At 42.4% G+C, this 15,763-nt stretch overlaps 1 protein-coding gene and 1 long non-coding RNA gene across 7 annotated transcripts in view; one reads left to right on the plus strand and one right to left on the minus strand.

The window, feature by feature from the left end:
- Positions 1-15,713, plus strand: part of spg (dedicator of cytokinesis spg) — a 54,670-nt gene extending 38,957 nt beyond the window's left edge. The window contains exons 5-18 of one of the 2 annotated variants that reach the window (XM_076622201.1): positions 7,276-7,360; positions 8,176-8,634; positions 8,817-9,116; positions 9,200-9,404; positions 9,495-9,677; positions 9,805-11,521; positions 11,811-11,828; positions 11,925-12,087; positions 12,161-12,598; positions 12,685-12,826; positions 13,003-13,678; positions 13,775-14,136; positions 14,509-14,852; positions 14,937-15,713. In XM_076622201.1, coding sequence (XP_076478316.1) covers positions 7,276-7,360; positions 8,176-8,634; positions 8,817-9,116; positions 9,200-9,404; positions 9,495-9,677; positions 9,805-11,521; positions 11,811-11,828; positions 11,925-12,087; positions 12,161-12,598; positions 12,685-12,826; positions 13,003-13,678; positions 13,775-14,136; positions 14,509-14,852; positions 14,937-15,104 — 5,260 coding nt within the window. In that variant the 3' untranslated portion in view covers positions 15,105-15,713. The remainder of the gene's footprint in view (positions 1-7,275; positions 7,361-8,175; positions 8,635-8,816; positions 9,117-9,199; positions 9,405-9,494; positions 9,678-9,804; positions 11,522-11,810; positions 11,829-11,924; positions 12,088-12,160; positions 12,599-12,684; positions 12,827-13,002; positions 13,679-13,774; positions 14,137-14,508; positions 14,853-14,936) is intronic. The other variant, XM_076622202.1, reaches the window with a different exon arrangement.
- On the minus strand, positions 128-3,259 carry LOC117156984 (uncharacterized). Of its 5 annotated transcripts, none has more exons than XR_013059340.1 (6): positions 3,018-3,259; positions 2,200-2,311; positions 1,825-2,120; positions 1,197-1,665; positions 857-1,070; positions 128-733 (listed from the first exon to the last, which is right to left on the minus strand). It is a non-coding gene; the product is annotated as an uncharacterized LOC117156984 (long non-coding RNA). The 5 variants fall into 5 exon arrangements; XR_013059341.1 differs by lacking the exon at positions 3,018-3,259 and adding an exon at positions 2,640-2,664; XR_013059343.1 differs by having other exon boundaries at positions 1,197-1,516; positions 1,900-2,120; positions 2,200-3,259.
- Positions 15,714-15,763: the final 50 nt, after the last annotated feature.

Consider the following 15,763-nt stretch of genomic DNA (forward strand, 5'->3'; position numbering starts at 1 on the left):
TCGCCAAGTTTACTCTTCCGCCGTCGTTGATATTTCATTTTCAGTACGCGGCTTATTATTCTGGTTACCCTATTGTTGTATAACGATATTATATCCTACGATAGATTCGGGAAAATCATTTTAGAAATTTGAATTTGAATTTGAATTTATTGTTAGCATACAGAGGAGCATTACACGAGTTATTTCTAATAATTTTCTTATTAAACCTTGTTAATTTATCAATCGAAGGATAAATCGCTGTATTGGATACGATAGAAGCATCGAATATCAAGATCGATACGACGAATGATAAATGTAACTTTGAACACGGATGTGAGACTTTTAAAAAAGAAAGGCACCATGTAATGGATATTTATATGATAGGAATCTGTTACTAGGTAATCTTTGAAGTTATGCGAGTTTTCGTTGCTGGATTTCAAAGTTGCTCGCTTCGTGTGGGTTCGGGTTTAAATTTTCGATTCGTATCATGTGTCTGTAAAGAGCAACCGCAACCACAGCATCTGTGAAGAGAGATGAGACGAACGCTTCTTTCTCTATCCGTACAGCTCAAGGTTTTCAGCTCGGTGAATACGCGGTGTATAACCATGCCGGGAACCTGTTCCCCTGGCAAAGGAGGCTCACTTCGGCTCTTTAAAGCCTCTCCTCGCGCGTCTTCCACTTTCGTCCTCCTTTCTCTTTTGCCTCTTCGATTTTTGACTTTACAGCGTAAGATCATATATTCAACGAACATAGCCTACAATTTATAGTAACTCTAATCAATTTTCTATATACCATTTACCTATAATTTCTTTCTATCTTTAGAAAATAAAGAAGCTAATTTATATTAGAAACTATATAATAATATTTATAAAATTACATTCATTTGGATTAGAAAAATTACTTCAAAGCACGTGCGAACAAACGTCCTTTAACGAGCGTAAAATCTGCACAACTTGGTTTAGTAAATTTCTGATGTAACGTCGATGATGTCCATGTAGTCGCTATGCTCGTGTATGCGTGCGAGTAACGGTTCCATGCAATGACCGCAGACAGGATTTCTTCCTTGGCGTCTTCTCAAAATTTTGACGTCGCTAGTTAGACAGTGTGACAGTGTGAGATGCTCGAGCGTGTTAGGTCGAACGTAGACGAGAAATAAATCATTCGACCGAACGTATTTCATTTATTTAATTACCGTATGTCAGTAGTAGTTAACTTACTTTCCAAGTTGAGCATGTATCGAGCAAACGGCAACATTTATTATCCGTGTTGTAGTAATTATTATTATTTCTAATGAGCGTGCCTGAAGGCTCGTATGCACTGCCCTCTACGCAACTCTCTTTCTCTTTTCTCCATGGCCCTCTTCGTTCCTTCGTTTCGATGTATTCTGCTTCCTTGTTGGGGTAACGCGGTGGTACGGGATGAAACTCCAGGCCACATAACCGCGCTCCCCTCACGTCTTTCGTTTCAGGGTTTCCCAATCCTTCGGATTCTTCGAATCTGCCTTCTTAGTTGTGCACATTGCACAGATTACCAAGTTCTAAATATAAAACACAGCCATCAAGCGTTATTGGAATAATTAACTTTTTTTGTAGAATGGATTTGCTTCTGTGAAATAGTATATGTTACATCATATTCTGATTCTTCAATTAACGTTTCGTGACACATGGATTACTGAAGTAAATGAACCTGAAATAATTTCAATAAATAATACTAATCTTAAGAAATCATTCCCGTGTATGTATTTGAAACATCGAGAGGTTATGCACCTTTGACACGAGTTACTATCGATAATCGGGTGTTTCGTATTGGATAAGAAATATTTTATCACCGACTCTCTAATCTTACCTAGCAAGAAATGAGCACAATGCAAGCAGGAACGTAAAAGAGAGGGGGGAGAAAGTGACATTTTTCGAAGTGTACCCAAGTGGTCGAGAAAAGGTTCCCGAAGGTTGGGAAACGCTGCCTCTATTCCCCGTAAGGCATTCTTTTTCTTTTTGCCTTTGCCTCGGCGTAGCACGGTGCTGGCGTTGTTCTACTCGGGCCCAGGGCTGTACGATGAGAGGTAGCGCATCGTGAAGGGAAAAAGCGCTTAGGTAGAGGGGAGTTCCGTGGTTCGCGGCTACCGACGTGCGGCTACTTCGCTGAAAGAAATTTAATGAATGGCAACGATCGTCCAACTTAATAAGCGTACACCTGGTATCGATACTTCTTTTTACCCACTTTCTAAGAGATAACGCGTACCATTTGAATCCTACCGTGGTCTTAACCTACTCTACATGTCATACGACCCCTTCCATTCCTCCATGTTGACCATTGTGCTTGACTGACGTAACTTTTCAAGAACACAATTGGAATATTAAATATTAGGACATTTACTCACTAGTTATATTTACTGGTAAAGTCCAACAAATTTTGCTTTATCTAATATTTTACATTATCTGCGAGATAAGTATGACACAAATGAAACGATAGATTTGTAGTAAAAATAAAAGAAAAGCATTCAGTTTGTACTAAATATCATTAGGACTCTCTTAGGCAACAGCAACAAATTTGACAATGAAACAAATGTTCTGGAAATCAATTTTACAAATTACAAGTTATTCGATTAATCCCATTTAACGTAAAACTGCAGATTTGTAAAAAGGGAGTCTATAACCTACAATTCGTAAATTCACTATTATCGTTAGTTGATAACTATTGTGCAAGAGGGCTCTAGCATCCCGATAAATACCAATGACCGGCTATGTATGCACTCGATCAACAAACATACATTGTTTTAGGACAATGAGTAAGAAAAGTTCCATTCTCCGGTCATTGTAAACGGACATAAAGGCTCAAAGAAATATGTATGTTCGTCGTAATCAGACGTGGAAACAACGACTTTCAACGACGAAAAACTGAAAGGTTCGCGGCTAATCGCGCTTAATCGCGCGTCATTTGATCTAATTGAGATCGTGGCGGCGTGGGGATTTGGCCCTGACATCTATTAGTACTACTACCACTGCCTATCTTCTGCTGGAGCCAGCGGAGAGACCTACACGGCACGGAACTGCAACTGCACTCGGGCGGCCACGAGTCGCCAGGGCGTTCATTGTGGAGTAACTCGATGCACGAACTGTGTTTCTGTGTGCGTGTACCCTCGGGCGAACCAGACGCGGCGTTCGTCTTCCCACGAACCCTTTGCTATACGTACGAGTCTCGTTACTCGTTCCGGGATCAGGAAACACTCCTATTAAGGCCGTTTTACACGGACGCGAGAACTCACACCGCACAAATTACGGGTACGATTTCCACGGATTTTGTTTCCACACGATCCTCATTTTTTGATTGTAATGGAACCGTGAATGGTCCTTTTTTCTGCAGTTTTAAGAAATAATGACGTTATTTGTATAAAATCTTTCTCTGAATTGCTAGAATTACTTTATATCTTCAAAAGAATTCAAAATCAATGACTTGAGAAATGTTTCTTTATCCTAAACATTCCCTGTATTTCTGATGTCAGATCCGAGAAATAAGCACTATCAGCTTCTTATAGGAAATGGAATATAGGAATATAGGAATTTAAGGCGTAAAATTTATAGTGAAACCTATCTGATTGTATAAAATTGGGTTGAAGGATTAGTTAAACAAAGGATTAGTTAAAGACTTCCTTTATTTCTCTGAGTGATAAATGAAGTTGTACTTGAAATTTACAAAGCACAGTGAAAAAGTTTGCGAGAAACCTTCTAACAGCTAGAGCTTCCTTATGATCAAAAATAATTCTCGTTTGAGCAGTGATGTGAAAAAAAGTGGAGCTAATTGGTCGGTATAAAGCGAGAGGAATAAGGTGGAATATAAAGACAGCGCACGGAACGGTGCGAGGCGAACGAAGGCTAATAATTGATTGTCAGTTTGAAGCAGAAACGGGAGTCCACCAACTCGCAGCAGCACCGACGTAATTACAGCGTTTAAAGCTACCGAATGGTTACTGAACTCCGCAAAGGATACCTCGCAGCTGAAAAGTTCACCACCTCGACTTGCAACAGTATCTCTCTCTCTCTCTCTCTCTCTCTCTCCCTCTCTCTCTCTCTGTTATTGTCGGTACGAAATCTTCTCTTTTTCTTGAGACATCGATTTTTCAAATTATCTGGAGACTCCAGAGGGATTAGCTCGACGTTTACGCGTGTCTGAATTAGCCCGAGCCACGAACTGTCTTAAACTTGCGAGCACGCGCCATCTATTTTAATAATTCTCAACGAATGAAACTTTCAGTATCTCCTAGAACTGTACTTCCATTTCTTACGTCTGTTTTAAGGGGAATTGAAGATGATCGATGGTCCAATGGAAAATTCGTACTGCGATAATAGTAATATGTATTATTTATCAATACTGGAGTATAATTTATGAATTATAATTTACGACTTGTAAAATGTCATTAATATGACTCAGCTGCCCGAATGCTTCTAAATAATACAATACGTAATGTATAATAAGCTCTAACTTTTTACTGAAATATTTCTTTGCTCGCTTATTCATCGATAATCAATTTGAACATCGCATACTTTCCAGTCTCTCGTTATCACCATTCGATCACCTACATTTCGATACACGTCACACAATCCAAGAACCAATGCTGCGGATCAGAAGTTCCATGAAATCTGTCATGCGTGAAATCGTCTCTACGAGGCGGTATTTCACACGGCTGTAAATCGACACTTTTGGGTCCCCGCGATGGCCGATGCGCGGCCATTGGCCGAACGAATTCGTCATCCAAAGTAATCGAGATCTCTCGAGACGAAGAGAAAGCAGCGAAGGAGGAAGGCTCGTCCGCCGTTTCTCGAGCTAGACGGCTTGATTCTCGCGGTGAACCGAACGTCGCCGCCTGCAGGGAATATATCCGATATCTTTGGAATGGGACATAGGTCCGAACGACGTGGCAGACATTGCCTGTACCTGTCTCCACGCATCGAACTCTGCCTGCTCACCTGCATTCCATCAAGCGAGGCCCGAGGGGGGACCTTTCAGGATAGCCAGGACCGTATAGCGTCGGCGGATCGTGAAACGCCCCATCGATGTTCGCTATCGACGCTTACGTTGAGTTCGTGCGATTAGTTAGGTCAAGTAATGAAACCTACACGATGACGCGTTGGATTTTTATCTTTCATATTTCTTGATAAAATGACTTTTCTTGAAAGTTAAAGAAAGTAAGTTATCGTCGTTTGGAATAAGGACACCTCTGGTGAAAAAGAGATAAAAGAAGGTAATTTTGATAACAGCGAACGTATTAACAGCGAAATAAATACAACGTTCTCCTAGTTTAGAGATGCGAAGGTTTGAAAATTTGTTTCGTCGATCGACTTGAACCAGTGGGTGGAAAAATTGCGGCCTTACCTGGCGAGTTGGCGAGGGCGTAGGACGCTTTACCGAATCAGCAGGATCAGTAACGTAGCCGCGTGGAGAACGAGGAGTAGGGTACAGGCACGAGACAAAGCGAGAAGCAAAAGCAACGCTCCCTCGAGCGTACCACTTAATTTTCTCGATCCGCCCAAAATCTATTCGGAATTCGCTGTTATGTACCTATACGTGTTCGAACGGAGCGTTAATTATCGCTTCAACGGCATCGACGTCGCGCGTCTTTTTCACCGCAAGTATCTTCATTTTAAATAACGACGGCTGTCTCGACCAGTTTCTTTGACTCTCTTATACAAGTCATCTTATCAGGACACACGAGAAACAAAAATAGTCACGATGGTATCAAACTTGAGTAATTGCTTGCTTCTAGCTGGAGAAATTTTGATTTTTGCATCGCGGAAAGAAGTTACGAACGGTCACGGTGTTAGCGTAACTTCGCTCTTCGACGTGGATAATACATTGGCAAGTATCTCCGATGGATGTTCTAGTGAATTTAGTCGAATTTGCGCAACGATTAACAGCAGACTCTCTTGACTTTTCTTATAAGCACCTTCGTTAAATAAAGTCAAAATAAATTTACTTATGACTTTACGTTTCACAGATGTCTGCCGAGAGAAGTTAACGAAGAACGACCTTGCATTACGATTAGAAATATCGTAGCTTCGCTATACCTTGCCGTACCGTCTATACCGCAAAACGTTTCTACAAATATTCCGATAGCCCATGAAAAACGAAACTGCAACTCGTACACATATGCTCGCAACAAAGTTACTCAGGGTCTGCGCAAATTTTCAGGTCACCGCGAATTATACTAGTCAATTCGACGCGTTGCGTTTCAATCAACGTTTACAATTAACGAAGCTATTTCTGCGACGTTCCAGTTCGTTTCGCAACGTCCTCCAGTTCGTCTCCGTTTCTTTATCTCTGACACGAAATTGAAATGGTCGAAGGCAAAAAGCCCGGCGCGTACATCGATGCAAATCTCAGTACATGTACATTATTATACATTTGTACGCGTGGCAAGGAAACAAAGAGGAGGAGGAGCGAGTCGATCCGAGTTGAGTAGAGCCAAGTCGAAACGCACGGCGTATAGCTGCATTCCTGCAAGGTGAAGGGGCCACGCGAGGACCCTGGCGAGTAGCCGGGCCTGTAGGGCCCCAATGCGTTCGAGAACACGTCGGCCCTATGGCATGCGGTCGTCCGGGGTCATGGGAAGTTAAGTATGCTCCGCCACTTCAGAAGTAAACTTCTCAAACTGATTCGATGCCCGGTTTAATTGGATCGGCCGTTACTCCCTCGATTTTGCTCCACCTTCCTCGTTGATCATCTTCGACGATGGTTCTTCAACCCCTGCGATAATTTTATCCGCCCGAGACAAGACCAGCGCAGAGATCCGTCTGATCCGCTGAGGGTGTTGACTTCTACCGAAGCTTTGATCTTTCGGTAATTTAAAGAGTCCATTCTGAGCGCACTTTGCATGCATGCGAGTCATCTTCGTACTTACTTTGTGCAACGGAATTTCGTTCGTACGAAATCCATTCATTGGGAGGAAGTTTTAGTTCGCTCGTATAACGATCCTCGAACCTTTCGTCTCGGTCTTGTAGTTTTATCCGAGAGAAAGACTCTTAATGGAACGTATCTTGAAAAATGAAAACTCGACGCACATCGTTCACTATTCCTTCTTCGAATTGGACAAAGTGGGTTCCTTTACCTAGAGCATTGTGACTTTAATTGGAAAATTGATTTTTATGTAATTAAGGGAATCTGTACTGTTTTCTTACTGCACTGTATTCAAGAATCTCTTGAAGTCACGAAGCACCGAAGCTAGGATTTCGCGTTTTATATACATCGTCGCTTCTCGTAAATAGCCTCTTGTACTATCGCACGATATTTTCAATGTTTCAGGAAACTGGGCCTGGACCTGGTGCCCCGTCAGGGTGCTCATATGGTGGATCCGGAAACGATGTCAATCGTGGAACTCTATCACGTGGTAATTACTATGGCAGAACATTTCCCCAAAGACCTGGCGTGATTTTACGATCGCCGCGAATTCCTGGTAAAACGAGTCCAAGAAACGGCGAATCCAAGAAATACGAACGGCTGACACGAAAAAAAAGAAAGAGGAAATAGCGAACGACGACTGGCGTTAGAGCTCGATATTTTTGAAGGGAAAGAAAGGGACAGAAGCAAAGCTTTTGAGCGTTCATACCTCGCTATAACGCGTATTGCTGAGGCTCATTGAAATTCTAGCTGGAATGCTGACCATTTCAAATACTCCGCAAGAATTGAAATGAAGTCAGCTCCGGGGGTGTATTCGGTGCACGGCCGTGCGACATGAAATTTTGAATGCTGCCGATCGTTCGATCGAAATTCCTATATTTGTAATTCGCCGTTTAGATATCTCGTCGCGGGACAGAATAGCGTTCGTCGAATACGAACGAGCGATCGCCGCGATTTGTACACCGATTGCCAGCGTACACTACGGCTCAAAAGTATCCTGACGCTTGTTTATTTTTCGCTAGATGTATCTTGATTGCGGAATTACCGATCGATCGAGCTGCAACGTTTTTATGCTTCACGGTCATCGATGGTAGCTCGTCGGAGCTACGTGTGATGGAAGATTTACGCGGTGACAAATAATAAGATATATTGTCGTGGATACTCGTTAGATTTGTAGACTACTCGCGCCGTAAAGGATTCACGTAAATGCTGTTTTATAATTATTAATTTTGTATAATTAATACGATAGCGTGTACGGTTCGCGGCGATATTTACGCATTTCCACTCACGTTCTATCGATTTCAGCACGTTCAAAGCGCGGAAAATTCGCAAGGGTCGTCGGCTAGGGGAACCCTCAGGCGGAAGGAGCACAGAAAGGTGCTCACCCATCACCTGTATTTCTGCATGAGGGATTTCGGCCACTCGATCGGCGAGGACACGGAAATCTACTTCTCCTTGTACGACGCGAAACGAAATCAATATCTAAGCGAACGTTTCCTGGTTCGAATCTCGAAAGAGGGATTCTCCAGCTTCATAGAGAAGATTCATAGTAATTGCACGATTTTTACGGATCTCGGTAATGCGGACCTTAGCAGGGACCTTTACATGGTCGCGCACGTGATGCGATGCGGCAGGATGCTTTACTCTGATTCGGGCAAAAACAAAGCGGGGACTGCCACTTACAGGAGACCCCACGGTGTCGCGGTCCTCTCGCTTGCCGAAGCCACGCAGGATCACACGGAGGAACTGGAGATGACGTTCAAGGTAAGCTGTAGCAAGTCGATCGATTTATCTGCCCGCTTTCCTTGCGCAGAAACTTTTCATCTACATTCCTGTTTGTCCAAAGTTTTATGAATTACTAAGACCTTCATAAAGAAAAAGGAGTGTAAAAGCTAAGACAAACGTTAAGGGTGTTCGAGCCACCAGTCTAAGCAGCATTGTCGTAGGTGTGCCAAGGGGAGGAAAAGGAGTTTTACCAATTACACGAGCAGATTATTCGTAACAACAAGTGTTCCCCACTTCCGGGCCAGCCTAATTACGGCATAGTGGTTTCACTGCGCGTCCTGCACGGCGAGTTGACTCAAGTTCGCGAGGAAAATCCACTGCTTTTCAAAAATATCTGTCTGACGAAGAAGCTAGGGTTCTCCGACGTGATCATGCCGGGTGACGTGAGAAACGACTTGTACCTGAAACTGGAACGTGGCGAGTTCGAACGAGGCGGAAAATCCACTGGGAAAAATATCGAGGTATTCGTCGATATCGAAATACAAACTGTAGAGACGCTTATCGTCAGTTACGATAACATTTCTGTCTAAACACGAATCTGTAGGTGACGATTTTGGTCTTGGACGCGGATGGTCAACCTCTGGAAGAATGCTTGTTTGGCGCAGCCGGGATGGAGGGCAGTTCCGAGTATCAAAGTTTAGTTATATATCATCACAACAGCCCATCTTGGGCCGAGACAGTTCGATTGGCCATACCTATAGACAAGTTTTACGGAAGCCACGTCCGCTTTGAATTCCGGCACTGTTCCAGTACGTCGTGGAAATTTCTTTGTAGATTAAGAGCTTTTGGCATACCGAATATCCGCAGTTTTTAACATAGCATGCTTTTCTCTGACGCAGCACGCGAGAAGAACGACAAGAAATTGTTCTCCTTCGCCTTCGTTCGTCTTATGGAACCTGGGGGAGCTACTCTTCAGGATGGCCCCCATGAGCTATATATTTACAAGTGCGAAGATCGTTCCAAGTTGGATTCGTTAAGTTACCTCTCCTTGCCTAGTAGCGCTCGAGAACCGAATGCAACAGGTATGCTCGAGAGAACCTGTTAGTTAAATTTTGTTGATTTTAGAAATTCTGCTATTCGAATCTACGCATGAATCAAGCACTTTCGTCTCCTGTTCGTTCTCTTATTCATTTCTTGCGTGTTTTTCAGGTTCACCAGCGTTTTCCAGATCCCCCAAAGAGGCCGTATTCGTACAAACGTTGCTTTGCAGCACAAAATTGACGCAAAACGTAGACCTCCTAAGTCTGTTGCAATGGAAGGCACATCCGGAACGAATATCAGAGGCTTTAGGTCGTGTACTGCGGCTGGACGGCGAGGAATTGGTCAAGTTTCTACAGGACATTTTAGATGCGCTCTTTTCCATGTTCCACACAGAGGATGGTAACTCCACGGCTCATTCGGGTTTAGTCTTCCAAGTGCTCGTCTCCATTTTCAGCCTTCTCGAGGATTCCAAGTTCGAGCATTTCAAACCTGTCATGGATGCTTACATTTCCGGCCACTTCGCCGCTGCATTGGTATATAAAGGTCTTCTAAGTAGCGTGCAACATTGTGCAGATTGGGTGACCGCGGCGGAGAAGCAAGAGCCTATAATCAAGTGTTTCCGTTCTCTGGAGTATATCTTCAAGTTCATCATTCAAAGTCGCCTATTATTCGCCAGAGCAACAGCTGGTCAATACGAGGACAGTTTCAAGCGTGATCTGTACTGCGTTTTCGCCGCATTGAACAAGATGTTGGGCATCCCGTACGAAATGGTGCTTCACTCTCAGATAGCTTTGCTTTACTCCATCTCGGCAGTCTTCGAACAGCTAGTCGCCGTGCTGCCAGTTCTCGAGGTGGCGAAACTCGCTTGCACGATGCTCGACTCGGTGCCAAGAGAACCACCGTTGCAGCTCACGCAGGCTAAATTAACGGCTATTAAAAATCTGACCACCTCGTTGTTGTTTCGCGAGGACAACGAGAGCAGGAATCTGCTGTTGGTTACGATGTGTAGACACTTGAGGATCCATTTGGTTAGACGAGAGGAACTTAGATCCTGTACGGAGATTCTAGGAGAAATCCTCAGCTTTTTATACAAAAGGGGGCGAGATACTAACAAAGTTAATAACTGTATTCAACACGACGTCGAGACCCTCTGCCTTTCTATCTTGGATGTATTGATACAGACGATTCTGATTGTAATAAATACCAGTGGCCCCGTGTTGGGCTGCCTGGTAGCTTGCTTGATAGGCTTGCTTCAGCTTCTAGACGAATACCATTACGTTCGACTTTGGGAGGAGCTAGCTCATACAGGTGAACGAAAACCCCTGAAGGATTTTCTTTTGAGAGTCTTCTTAGTTCTCCGCGACCTCGTCAGACAGGAAGTTTTTCCACCCGACTGGTTAGTAATTAGAATGCAGGCGAACAGTATTATCTTAAAGTCCCTGCAGGAACTCGCTCAACCTTTGGCGTCGCAAGCTAGCTTCGATTCGCAGCTCTGGTCCACGTATTTTAATCTAGCCGTAGCGTACCTCACTCAGCCATCTCTTCAACTCGAACAATTTTCGGAAGTGAAGCGTGAAAAGATCATTGAGAAATACAGGGACATGAGAGTGTTCATGGGCTTTCAAATACTCTCCATGTGGAATCATTTGGGTGATCGTAAATTGGAGTTTATTCCTGGAATGGTAGGCCCCTTCTTGGAAGTTACCTTAGTTCCTGAGAGTGAGCTGAGGAAGGCCACTTTGCACATCTTTTTCGATATGATGGAGTGCGAGCAACGAGCTCGTGGTAGCTTCAAATCCGTGGAATCGGAATTGATCGATAAACTGGATATCCTGATCAGCGAGAATAAAGGTGACGACGAGTACAGACAGTTGTTTAACACAATGTGAGTAGTCGTTTACTTTTGCTACAACGTTTCTTATAAAAAATTCCATTTGTATAAATGCACATTTTTATGCACGTATGAGAGATTTATGGATGTAAGAGTGCATAGAACATAATATGCAAAAATATATAAAATATTTAAATGTCTTATTATTTTAGTCGTGTACATAAAAATATGCGTTGGCATAAATATCCGCAGTCTCATCATTAGAACTTAGTAATGTCATTAGCACTGATAGTTTTTCTATGTCATCATTAAAACTTTCATTTGTCATTTCATGCTGCTTTAGGGAGCATCTTAGCGCCGTGTAAGTGTGTCGTCTAGATTCGCAATTAAACTACATACATCTACACGCGCACGTGAACGGAATACTTAAATCATGCTATTCTATTTTTGTCCGTAGATTATTGGACAGAGTTCAGTCAGAAGATCCAACCTGGAAGGACAGCGGAACTGCTTTCATCACGTCAATTACGCGTTTGCTGGAAAGACTGCTAGATTACAGGAGCGTAATTCAGGGGGACGAGAATCGCGACAAGCGTATGTCGTGCACTGTTAATCTATTGGTAGGCGAGACATTACAAATTTGTATCAAAAACAAAAATAGAAATAACAATGGATCTTGATTTTTGTCTGCAGAATTTTTACAAGAATGAATTCAATCGTAAAGAGATGTACCTGCGTTATATTTACAAGCTTCACGACCTACATTTGGTAGCTGAAAATTATACAGAAGCTGGATTTACAATGAAATTATACGCCGATCAGCTTGGCTGGGGTTCTACAATTTTACCTGCTGATCACTTGCATCCGCAACAGCCGGAGTGGCAGAGAAAGGAGGTCCTTTATCATAAAATAATTCACGATTTGGATCGAGGCAAATGTTGGGAGAAAGGTATTCCTTTGTGTAAGGAATTGGCAGTGCTGTACGAGACTAGATTATACGACTATGCAAAATTAAGTCATTTACTGAAACTGCAAGCCAAATTACTGGACAATATATTGACACAACTTCGGCCAGAGCCGGAGTACTTTAGAGTAGGATTCTACGGTCTTAGTTTTCCTCTTTTCGTTAGGGTAGGTATTACTTGTAAATGAGATTAGGTCTAAAATAGATTCAATTAAACGTGACGAGTTTAATCTTTTTTGTTGTGATTCTGCAGAATAAATTGTTCATCTATCGCGGTTTAGAATACGAGAGAATAGGGGCATTCACACAGCGATTACAGACTGAATTTCCAAGCGCACAAATATTAATGAAGAATTCACCGCCTGATGAGAGCATCCTTATCTCCGAAGGACAATGTAAGTTAATTCGTTGTTTTTTCTTCCAGTTCTTAGCCATATACTAACTACTAGGATGCTTATGCAATTTCTTATTTTTATGAACGTAATTAAGAAAGTAGAATCTAAATAGAGATTTGTTTCATCTAGTGAGTATATCAAGAGTACTTGGTAACACATTAAATGTAACATTTCAGATATACAAATTTGTAACGTCAAACCAATCCCCGAGGAGAACAGCCTAGCCTGTCGAGGAGCAGAAGTGCCAGAAAGAGTGGTCGCCTTTTATCTAGTTAATGACGTTCGGAAGTTCATCTTTGATCGACCACTTCACAGAGGCCCTGTTGACCGAGAGAACGAGTTTAAATCTCTCTGGATCGAAAGAACCACGTTGACCACAGAGGCGAAACTACCCGGTATACTTAGATGGTTTGAGGTGATCGAGAAGAGGTCTGAGCTACTAGCGCCTGTACAATACGCCTGTGAAACTATGCTGAGCGTGGAGAGAGAATTGAGGAGACTTGTCGCGCAATACACTGCCGAACCTAACCGAAATATTAACCCCTTTAGCATGAGACTCCAAGGTATCATCGACGCGAACGTTATGGGTGGCATCACCAAATACCAAGAAGCCTTTCTTACGCCTGAATTCGCTAGACAAAATCCGGATATGGTACCACACGTAAACAGACTGAAGAGTTTGATTCTCGACCAAATGAGCGTTTTGGAGGCGGGATTAAATTTACACGGACAAATTGCACCAGCTGGCGTGCAACCGCTACACAAGAGACTCAACGAAAGATTTACACAGCTGAAACAAGGTCTTGGTCCACTAGCAAGACAAAGAACAATTCATCAAGACAGCATTGTCAAGTAATTACAAATTGTGCTTTTTGTGCTTGCAAATAAACTTGCAAGAAAACAATCGTCTTTCAATTGAATTTTCGTATTTATTTTTCATTTCTTTAGTTCACCGTTACCTCCGTTACCCGTTAACGAAAAGCAACGTCCAGCTACATTGGAAACGGCAGGCTGCAGAATTTCTCACGCGGACAGCGATGGCCTACCTGAAGATGAAGGTTTCTACACAAGAGTAGACGGTGGGCCACCACCTATACCGCAACGTGAAGTTCGGCCACGTTCTGTGGGCTATGGGACTACTCCGCCTAGACCCACGCATCAAAGATCTCTGAGCAAACCGTTAAGTCCGAAGTTACCATTGAGACATTCTTTACCTACGCCTACGGATGGAGTGGATCAGACCGGTCTAAGAACGTCATGGAGCGAACCTGGTCCTGAATCAGCTCCGCCATTGCCTCCTAGAGGTTGCAGTAAGTTTCATGTTTGCGCAGAGCAAATAGAGATCTCACACCGGTTTGCGACGTTAGCTATATTCTTACAATGTACAATCAGTATTATTTTAACTTACAATGTCGACATTTATGGACCATTCAAATCTTGTAGACACAGATGTTGAAGGACTTGTGTAATAATTGCGCAACACTGTGCTACGATAAGAATGTTCTAATTTTTCACGTGGCTTGGAAGAGTTTGTAATTCATTAGTCCATGAACCATGTGCGGTTTTTCTAATTACGAACCGATCGATTAATAACTTCAAGTTTCTATGACTATTTGAATATTTAAATATTTGAATTTCTGTACTAAGCTGTACGAAAGCTGATTGAAAATTTAACGTTGCAGCGCCTGATAAGAGAGATTCGAATACAAACATTGTAGTACCACCCGCACCGCCAAAACGTTTAGCGTACAAACGTAACACAGAATGGAGCACGGACGATGATTCGGAAGCACAAAATGAGCCGAATGACCTTCGCGATAGCGGTATATCAACTGCTAGTTTATTAGATTTCCAGTCGCATTTGACTAACTTAAATAATCTCGGTTACGAGGACTTCGAACCACGGGCAAGGTGCAACGACATTATGAATATTTCACCTCCGTCTGTAATAAATGCGCTAAACGTCTCTACAGGAAATTTCGCGAACGTTACATTCCAAGGGTCACATTCTTTACCAGGTCAAGAGGTAATAGTTTCTTCCTCTAAAATTTTCATTGTCTTTTACGTATCGTCGTTATCGACGTGATTGTAATTCATTTGTCATTTTTAGGTGAGTCCACCACCGATACCGCCGAAAGCACATCAAGATACCCCGTCGGCTCCATCGACCTTGGAAAGAGTATCGAATCGCTCACAGTCTCATGGTCATTCGGAAAATTATTCGGTACCGAAACTCCAAACATTGTCTATGGCGTCTGATACCGAAAGCACTGTGTAGCAACGACGATGAATTTCCTAGTCCTAGCGGTTAATTGTGATGTGCGTGTGCCACAGTCGAGCAGATCCGATTGTAGAATGGTATATAAATCAGTGGAACTTCGATGACTTGTACGATCATTGGCAAACACGTAACTAACAATTGAATCTAATTGGATTTGCACAGCAAGGTCTCTGACATTTGCACATCATTATACATATATATATAATATATATATATTATATATATTATATATATTATATATATTATATATATAATATATATATATATTTCGTTATTATGCGTAAGAGAATCTTGTAATACTCGAAATGAAATCTTCTAATGCGTAACTTGACATGGATTACACCCACCTGTGTATAACGTACCTTAGTAGAAGCATGATATCGAAACGCTGACTACGACCAAGGCTCATCGATGACGATTTGGTAATAGACGTTCCGAAGTGTATTCAAATTCAATTGAACAGAAGCTGTCTGGTAGCGCTTGGCGTTCACGCGATATCGTATTGACTTTGTGTTAGAGATGACGATCTTCCGAACATTAACCTAACTATATATTTTGTAATTTATTTATATTTTCAATGAGAATAAAGGTAATTTTTATCAACGATATTGATGCAGATCCATGCAAACACCGTAATATCTAAGCAACTAATAAGA

This window comes from Bombus vancouverensis, chromosome 10, assembly GCF_051014615.1.
Source record: "Bombus vancouverensis nearcticus chromosome 10, iyBomVanc1_principal, whole genome shotgun sequence".
NCBI classification, from domain to species: Eukaryota; Metazoa; Arthropoda; class Insecta; order Hymenoptera; family Apidae; genus Bombus; species Bombus vancouverensis.